Source organism: Fomitiporia mediterranea (genome assembly GCF_000271605.1).
Source record: "Fomitiporia mediterranea MF3/22 unplaced genomic scaffold FOMMEscaffold_1, whole genome shotgun sequence".
Lineage (NCBI taxonomy): Eukaryota > Fungi > Basidiomycota > Agaricomycetes > Hymenochaetales > Hymenochaetaceae > Fomitiporia > Fomitiporia mediterranea.
In genome coordinates, this window is record NW_006760386.1 from 2,897,242 (window position 1) to 2,906,229 (window position 8,988).

At 43.7% G+C, this 8,988-nt stretch overlaps 3 protein-coding genes across 3 annotated transcripts; 2 read left to right on the top strand and 1 right to left on the bottom strand.

The window, feature by feature from the left end:
* The first annotated feature begins 658 nt into the window (after positions 1-658).
* On the top strand, positions 659-1,700 carry FOMMEDRAFT_16456 (profilin). Its single transcript, XM_007261756.1, has 4 exons — positions 659-773; positions 877-974; positions 1,106-1,243; positions 1,369-1,700. Exons 1-4 carry the CDS (start codon positions 761-763, stop codon positions 1,498-1,500), a joined length of 381 nt encoding a protein of 126 aa, XP_007261818.1. The 5' UTR covers positions 659-760; the 3' UTR covers positions 1,501-1,700.
* A 676-nt stretch (positions 1,701-2,376) lies between these two features.
* FOMMEDRAFT_144084 (cephalosporin esterase) lies at positions 2,377-5,095 on the top strand. Its single transcript, XM_007261757.1, has 16 exons — positions 2,377-2,430; positions 2,486-2,801; positions 2,869-3,055; positions 3,112-3,180; positions 3,233-3,336; positions 3,396-3,449; positions 3,501-3,538; positions 3,597-3,653; positions 3,719-3,844; positions 3,902-3,933; positions 3,994-4,177; positions 4,236-4,437; positions 4,487-4,545; positions 4,597-4,661; positions 4,725-4,949; positions 5,008-5,095. Exons 2-16 carry the CDS (start codon positions 2,627-2,629, stop codon positions 5,042-5,044), a joined length of 1,614 nt encoding a protein of 537 aa, XP_007261819.1. The 5' UTR covers positions 2,377-2,430; positions 2,486-2,626; the 3' UTR covers positions 5,045-5,095.
* Positions 5,096-7,441: 2,346 nt separating this feature from the next.
* FOMMEDRAFT_150451 (uncharacterized protein) lies at positions 7,442-8,207 on the bottom strand (the record flags this gene model as incomplete). Its single annotated transcript, XM_007261758.1, has 4 exons — positions 7,442-7,629; positions 7,726-7,837; positions 7,927-8,020; positions 8,110-8,207. 4 exons carry the CDS (start codon positions 8,205-8,207, stop codon positions 7,442-7,444), a joined length of 492 nt encoding a protein of 163 aa, XP_007261820.1.
* Positions 8,208-8,988: the final 781 nt, after the last annotated feature.

Sequence of the window (8,988 nt, forward strand, 5' to 3'; positions counted from 1 at the left end):
AGGGAAGAGGAGGAGGAAATGGAGACACCCTGGTCAGAGGTGATAGTTACACGTTGAGGCTTGCAACAAGAGTACCGTGTTGGCCTTATTGACAGTATGTACACTAAGCTAATGGAAGCTTCAGAGACGGATGAAGAGTCAAAATCACTTGATTAACGTTCCTAAGGCTGTTCTCCACCAAACAATATTGACTAGACAAATCAGAATATACAGATGCACATTGAGCGACAAATTCACATAACTTATGATTATAAGGAAAACTAAGGATTCTAAGGATGAGCGGATGTGAAGATTCTACATTCATCTGTCATCAATGGATGCATCTAATCTGCATTTTATGAGGCCTTCTCTTTCTTTGGCATCTTGCTATCTCGTGTTTCCTACACTCAGTACACCCACTGTGCTAGACTAGAAAACGTCGTTGATGGGTTTCACATATTGATATTGGACTTATAATGAGAGCCTGAGATACGCTATGTTCTGTTCAATCTTCTGCTACGCAAGAGCGGCAAGAAGGAATGGCAAAGACCAGTGGACGTCTAGGGGACAGAGAACAAACGAGTGTTCTAATTTCCAGCGTGACGCAGCTCACGTGACGAAATTACCTCTTATGTCGCATTGTGTATTGGCGGCTTGCGATGGCTATCAGATCGCAACCTTTTACCCTTTCAACGTCAACGAACTGGTGCCTTTCCACACTTTTCTATCCTCCCTTGCGTCCTCTATCATACATATCGTCTGTTGAATACCGAGCATCAACATGTCCTGGCAAGGTCAGCAACAAACCCTTTGAGCTTTCGATGGATAATGTGCGCATATACTCACTGCGTTGCTGTCTTTCATGTCCGACTGCGACTCTTTGCTATGGGTGCTTAGCCTACGTTGATGACAACCTCGTTGGTACGGGCAAAATATCGCGTGCTGCAATCCTTGGGCTGCAAGGTGGCGTATGGGCTTCGTCAGCCGGATATAACGTGCGTGTTGTCGTCTTCCTGCATGCCCTCAAGCCATACTGAATGGTGAAATTCGCTCTTCTCATTCTCAATGCACCGGAAACTTTCCATCACGCACTGGATTGAATGCGTGTCAAACTACGTTGAAATAGCTAACGGCAGAGGAGCAGAAGGCTGTCGTGGACTCATTTGCCCGCCCAGATGAGGCACAAGCCCACGGTGTCAAGCTAGCTGGTCAAAAGTTCTTCACGCTGCAGGCATCCGACCAGCATGTGTATGGAAAGAAAGGTGTACGTGACTCTGTTCCTTCTGCACAGAACTGCGCACTGACGTATGGCGCGAACCAACTATACTCATCATCTCCATCGCGGTGTTCTTGGATTTTCACTGTCGCCGCTGCGTGGATGTAACAAAGGCCGATGGGTGCGTCCTGGTGAAGACGAAGCAGGCTGTACTGGTTACCGAATACACTGCGCCCATTCAAGCTGGCGAAGCGACAACAATTGTCGAGAAGCTTGCAGACTACCTTAAATCGGTCAATTACTAGACATTTTATGTCATCAGTCCCCATTGTTCCGTTTATTTAGTACCTTCACTCCTGAGGACAACTGGGTCGGGATGACTTTCTTCTTCAAGTGCATTTCCTTTCATATAAGACTTGACCTTCAAAGAATAAGTGTATGGGTGTAGGAGACATATATACTCTTCAGAAGCTTTTTGTAGCTAATAAAACTAACTGAACGTGAATGATTGCTTTACTCTTTGAAATTGTCACCAAAAAAGTGGAGGATCGGATAGGTCAATCAGATGATGTAAACTAGATTACATAATCGATAAATCATACTCGATGTCGTTCGTTCGGTAGTCTGTCTGTGTAATCGACAAGGTGTACAACATCGCCTTTCAAGTTTGAAGTTTCACGGCTCACTGAATCTAACGTGTGATTGCTTCATGGCCAAGGCTACGGACGTGCAAAAGGCACATAGTGATTGAAATATCTGCTGCTCTGCCTTCTCGCTTACTGTTGCGGTAATTCTGTTTCGCTTCGCCAAGTCGATGCGAGTCGAGGTCTAAGACCTGCATCGTCTACTGCAAATAAACACAATCGCGTGCAATTATGCTGCGCAGCCCATAAACGGAGACACTTCGGCAGAACTATCTGCGTATACGTTTGAACCGGTGAGGCTGTTCTGCTGTTCTAACTGGCTGCCTGCATTCACACTTTCGCAGTCTTTTTTGAATGCATGCTAAATATATCAACGCAGCGCTTCACTGACGCCGCCGCCCCGCCCGGATTCATTCGAGTTATTCTCGTGACCGACGTTGGCGCAGAGCGTACTCATGTTTATCTTGCAACAAAATGTCTTATTGGCCCTCAGTCAAGCCTGTAGTGCTCTTCGCCGCCCGGTTGATGTTCTATTCTAGAGAACGGATTCTGAGACCTGACCATCGCTCGTAGATGGCTTCTGCCTCCGATGTGTGTGAATGGCTTTCATTTATCTGCATACTGATACTCATGGGTACCTATGCAGACGTCGGTCCATATTGACTCGTGATCCCAACACGCACCGTCTTTTCCGATCTACATCTGACGACCATGGTACAAATAGCCGGGCTGGACATTAATGTGCATTATTCTCAAGGAACAGGGATAGTTCCGTTCTCCTCTGAAAATGCGCTGCGCTGGGGTGCTGTCCGTAGTCCTTGCTGCCTTTAGTCTGGCATCTGTCGTACAGGCAGATTCGCCACAGGTTGTCGACCTTGGATATGCGATCTACCAAGGAACATTCAACTCTACATCTAACATAACGGATTTCTTTTCTGTTCGTTATGCAGCGCCTCCAGTTGGTCAGCCGTTTGAACATGACCCGTTATGTTTACCAAACGTTCTAACATTGATTTGACCCTTTCACAGGAAAACTTCGATTCCAAGCCCCGGCACCACCGCTCAACATGCGGGCACAAGGCGTGCAACTTGCGAACACGCAACCCCCGGCATGCCCTATGGCTGGGCAGGGTAACAATATAACAACCCCATTCCGAGGATTGTCGAACAATAATCGCAGGCAGACTACGAAGATCGAGGATTGTCTGTTCTTAAAGTATGCTGTTTTAAAAGTAGTCTCTTGCCTCAGTTAACGTTCTGTTGTTTATGCAGTGTTCATGTTTCTGGAGAAATAAATCCCAAAGCGCGCATGCCTGTCGTGTTTTGGATTCATGGAGGCGGGTATGTGGAAGCCGATTTTCCGATGGACTCGGCTCTAATTTACTTCATTCAGTTACGTTGCGCTTAGTACGGCCGGGATGGATGGAGCTGATCTTGTCAGAGAAGCTGGCGGAGGTATCGTCGCTGTGGAACTTGAATACCGCCTGGGCGTGCTTGGTGAGTTTTTGCTCGAGGTGATGTCATTCATTCTATTCATCAAAGCTTTCTATATCTAGGGTTCCTCCCTGGATCTGAAGTGAAAAAGAACGGTGCATTGAATGCTGGCTTGCGTAAGTGATGAATACACATCGCTTATTGAAACGAGGCTGATACACCGACAGTCGACCAGCAATTCGCGCTGCAATGGATACAAAAGAACGTAAGGAAGTTTCATGATCTAATATCAAGATATAATGCCTGACAGGCTGTCTTATCAGATCCACCTATTTGGCGGTGACGCAAATCGAGTAACGATCTGGGGAGAGTCGGCAGGTACGTCGGTGGATTTACCGTCCTCAGGCGCATTATTACGTGCTGAGGATGCTCGTTTGCATTAGGCGCTGGGTCGGTACTTCAGCACCTGGTCGCACACGGCGGAAACACACAACCACCTTTATTCCATCAGGCGATCACGAGTTCCACATTCTTACCCTCGCAGTATAACTTCAACGATCTAGTCCCGGAGGTAGGTTGCTGGTGTATGCCGTCTATATTGCATTGACATATTAAACCATCATCATAGAAACTTTATTCCGAATTCGTGCAGATGACTGGGTAGGTGATCCCGTACATTGTGATGATTGTCGCTCTAACGCTAAACTGCCTGTTCCGTAGTTGTGCCAACGCTAATGACACCTTCCAGTGCCTCGTTGATGCTGATGCTGGAACACTCGAAGGCGCAAACGTTGTGATAAACGAATCCGGCTTTTTCGGAACATTCGTCATGGTCCCAGTAGTTGATGGAGATTTGATTGTTGAACGACCCATCCAAACCATTGAACGTGGAAGGCTCAATGTGGTACGTTTATGGCTATTTATCAACGATGGCGTGCCTATCATATGCTGAAATGCGCTAGAACACATTCTTAGCGATGACCAATGCTTTCGAGGGCACAATTTTCGTCGATGCGAACTTCTCTGCTCAGATGACGGTCACGGATTATGTTACCCAGCTCTTCCCTCTGTTTAACCAAACGCAAATCGGGGAAGCCGTGCAGCAATACACGAATATTGGGCTGAACACCGTCAACGATCAGGCAATCGCGATCATGGGAGAGTGTAAGTTCATTCTCTAATGTTACTACCACCTACTATTAATCTGTATTAGCTATCTTCGTCTGTCCAACGTATCGCTTGCTTGCGGCGTTCCCTGGGCGCTCTCGCAAGGTGATAATACTGTTACGTAGTTCTATCTCAAGGCTAAAACATTACCTGCAGGGCTTGTTTGCTATTCCGCCTGGTGAACACGGCAATGATGTCGCTTATTACTTCCCAGGAACCACGTGAGTACATCATAACTTCATCGATTGATCAGATACAACGTTTGATGGCCATGCTCTACACAGCGGCCCGCCGTTTAATAACCCCCAGTTCTCCGCTTCTTTCGCTGGCTCATTCCTCGGATTCGTCAAATTTGGAGATCCCAACACGCATCCTGTTGCCAACGATATAACTCCGAACTGGGAGCTATTCAATCAAGGCAATACGGAGATGCTCTTCAATAGGACGGAAGACTTCCAGCCGGATATACTGTCATTTACTACCGACCCGGGCTTGCTGGAGCGATGCGAGTTAGTAGATATCTTTATTCCTCATCGACTGCCCTGGTAACCTGCTATTGTCTTATAGATTCTGGAGGAGTGTAGCACCGTCAATCCCGCAATGATTATTTATATCATGTTTTACGGCTGAATTACGGACGCGTATCTATCTTAACCGCCACGGTATTCTTCGGTTTGGGATATTTTCAGGATACGACTGTACGTCTAAAATACCTCGAAATGACCGTTGCATAGTTTTATTCGGTACTGTTGTGCAACACGAGAGGTGATAGCCACATGAATCTGTTGAGTTGGTGAATTGTTCGCAATATCCACACAGTGACACATTATTTTTATCTATCAAACCAATTTCAATGGGTCATCTTTGCATCACCTTCATTCGACATATTGCAGATAAAGCTTGATTAAAGCTTCTCATGAGTTGCTTCGGATATTCATTGTCTACTCCAGTACCACTGTTTGGATCACTACATTCATCAATCCAATGCAGTGCGATCATGGACGAGCACCATAACCCCATCTCCAAGCTCCTGTCCTCATGGCCAGTGTTATATTAAGCTTCCGTCAGTCATATAACAATGCATGCCTGTGATCCTCACGTAGGCTTTACTCTGCTTAGCTGTCTATTCCTCACTTGGGACACTTTGGCATTACTGGCCGACCTCTACACATGTTCCTTACCCGTTCTCAAACGAATCTGAATGAAACAGTATCTCTCAGGATCTGTACTAGCATGTTCAAAGTAACTCATTGCTTCTCATAGTCTGGCTGCATATTATTAGGTACAATGTATGATTTCCCATTTATTTGTTTCGCTATAGTTCTCAAAATCTGCATGCATGGATTAAGTTTTGCAGCAATGTGAGTACTACTCTGATGATAATACTTACCAACTAACCTTTCATTAGCCTTTGGGGAGCTCTTTGTGTGCAGACATTCTATTACTACGAAGTAATATCGCTGACTCCACGTTCATTGAGATGTTGTTGAATATCTGGCCCATAGGAACATACAAAAGTGGATAGGCCTTGGTTCAAGTTTTATGTAGGTGTCGTCTGGGCGCTCAACACAGTGTACCTTGCCCTTCTTGTCAAGTTGGTGTATGTTCTGTTACTTAAGGAGTCCGGAAATTCTGAGAATTTGAATCCTCAGTGAGTATTTTAATACTTTCATTACCTTAGTCAACAGCTGCTTATTGTGTTGTGTTCTTAGGGCACTAGATGATGATGCAATTATTGCTGCTACCATTAATACTATGGTACAAGCACACTTTGTAAGACACATATAGTATTGTGAGTCATATGTTATACTTGCTAGCTCTGCTTCTTATATTTACACCTTCGGAGTGAGTCCTGTTCAGCAAGCAGCGAACTGGCTTCGACAAGACCGATTCAATCATGAAAAAACTTATCATATATGTGATCAGCACAAGTCTAATAACTGGTATTTTGGTGCTTGTCATCCTGATAATTGATTGCTGCTGAGATATCACCAAACACCCTAGTATATGCTATTTTCCTTGTAAATGGTCCTTATTGTGTGTCGTCAAAAACCAGAACATGAGAACTTATTCTTACATACTTGTTGACAATGTACACAAATTGCCTGCTTGTTTCGTTCGTTCCCGTTACCTTTCATCTCTGCCTTCCCCTTGATTTATTGTACACAGTTTAAATACTCGCTCGAGACTTCAGGAATGACTCAACAACAACAGTGAGCTCACAAGTATCCATTTAGATAGTATTCCCTTGGGCCCCAAACTATCTACAAGCATACAATCCACATCACAAAAAAGGCCAAACTCTTGTTTGGTCATGTATGCCAGTAGATTTTGTAAAGTATTTAAAATATATACCTATGCATGCTTTCCTCCTAAAAAATGACATGCCACAAGAAGATACTACAAGAACTACAAGTCTTATACAACATATATTCAATAAACAGTAATCTATATCTTGTAGATAACTAAAAGTGTATGTATTCCTCCTCCAATATGACAATATAATAATATTCTTCTGGATTTCTGTAATAGCTGGTAGATTCTTGTATGATCTTATGAGTATAATATAGTACTGTAAGTCTAGCTCATATAATAAGCACCTTGTCACACCATTTATTTTATAAATTCAAAATATAATATATTAAATAGTAAATAATACATGTACTACAGGTATGTAGCAAAAGTCTTTGTCATTCCTCAAAAGGTAAGTGTATCTGTAAGTGATTTGCATTGACTTATAAGGCTGTAAGAGACACATCAAACCTTTGTCTTACATATCTAGCATACATGAACACATTATACACACAAAAAAAACATGAAATTACAAGCCATTTTGTGAAATTAATGCAAAATTCTGTATTTTTTTGTACTTCACAATGTGTTGATCAAAGCATTGATCTACATCTAATTTCTATGTATGGCATGCAAATCACTTACAAATACATCTACCTTTTAAGGAATGACGAAGACTTTTGCTACATACCTGTACTATCTACAATATTTATATCGGGTAATAGACAAACCAGGATCCGTCTTTCAACTTCGCAGGCAGAATTCGCAACGGAAGAATAAATGCGTTCTCAAGCTGATTGATGTAGCCTTCGTCACCACGCCTTGGTTGCCGCTCAGTCCCAGCGAGCCGAGTTGCGCGTGTGTACCGTGTGCTTGTCAGACAGGTTGTGAGATTGACTTACTAAGTTGGGAGTGAAATGTTAGCGTGTGCTGGTACTTGAAGCAAAAAGGAGGATGTACCGTAGCGGTGTGCAGCGAGTGTGAGTTATGCACCAGGGTTGAGATTCGGAGCGTTGAACGAGCTGATTTGGGCAGCGAGCAAAGCCGTGTCTGTACATGCACAATGCATGCTCTGACCTCGACGTTCCATCAGAGGTGCAATGAACTGAGTAGTAGTCGTGAATGACTTCAAAGGTGTATCTCTAGGACGTTCTGACTCGAAGGGAGAGGGTGAAGTGGATGGTCAAGACGGACTCGGCTCAGGAGGGGTGAGCAATGGCCACTGCTGCCGCTATTCGAAATGGTGTCAAGCTCAGCACAGAGGAATGTAAATGCACGCGGTGTGGGCCTATCGAGAGTGATGTCAGGCATTGAACGAGTGGGGAAGGAGAATGCGTACAGAGAAGACAGAGGGTGGCATGATGGGAGTAGACGAACATGGACATTGTCGCGAGTGTGTGTTCGTCGATTATTGCTTGCGCTGCACAGCGGGAAGTACTCGAATGTGTGAAATTATTGGAGAAGTCGTTCGGCATCGGCCAGAAATGGGGATGTGCGAATGCAAATGCAAAAAGGAGGGAGAACGCAAATAAGGAGGACAACGAAGGAGAGGCAATGCAAGAGGTGCAGTGATGAGCAGAAGGATGGAGGGAAGACAAAAAGTTGGGAGGAGAGAGATGAGCAACTAGTGTGCAGGTTTTTATGAAGTAGACTAGCTGCTTACTCTTTTATCGTTGAAGGACGGTGTAGTCACTGAGTCAGCTTGGTGGCACAATACAGGATCTGAGGCTCAGTACAGGCATGCAGCAGCAGAATGGAGAGATGAGTTGCAGCAATGTTTGTTGTCTATATTGTTGCAGGCAGAGTGCCTGCTAGAGGAGAGAACGAACACGACAACAAAGTGTTAGGGGTAGAGTCTAGAGAGTTGGAGGAGATGGTAGAGGTACGAGATAAAGAAGTGACAAGAGCAAGTGCGTTATTATATGCTCTCGATCTTCAGCAGTTGATTACATAAGCAAAGAGGGAAGGAAGAACGTGTGCTCAAATAATTTATACACGTTGAATATTTGGTTATAGATACATTGTATTCATTATAAAATGTATTATAAATACAGTTATTTCTACTATAATAATATAACACAATATTGAATTAATTATAAACCTACTACTAGTTCTTTGTCTAACTTATCTGTATATAATTAGTATAGTATTAAAATTATATGATTATTGAAATACCTTTACTAATATCATCATTCAATTCTAATAGTTTATGATTTTTATATACATAGATATGACTTGTACATAACTTGTAAGTAC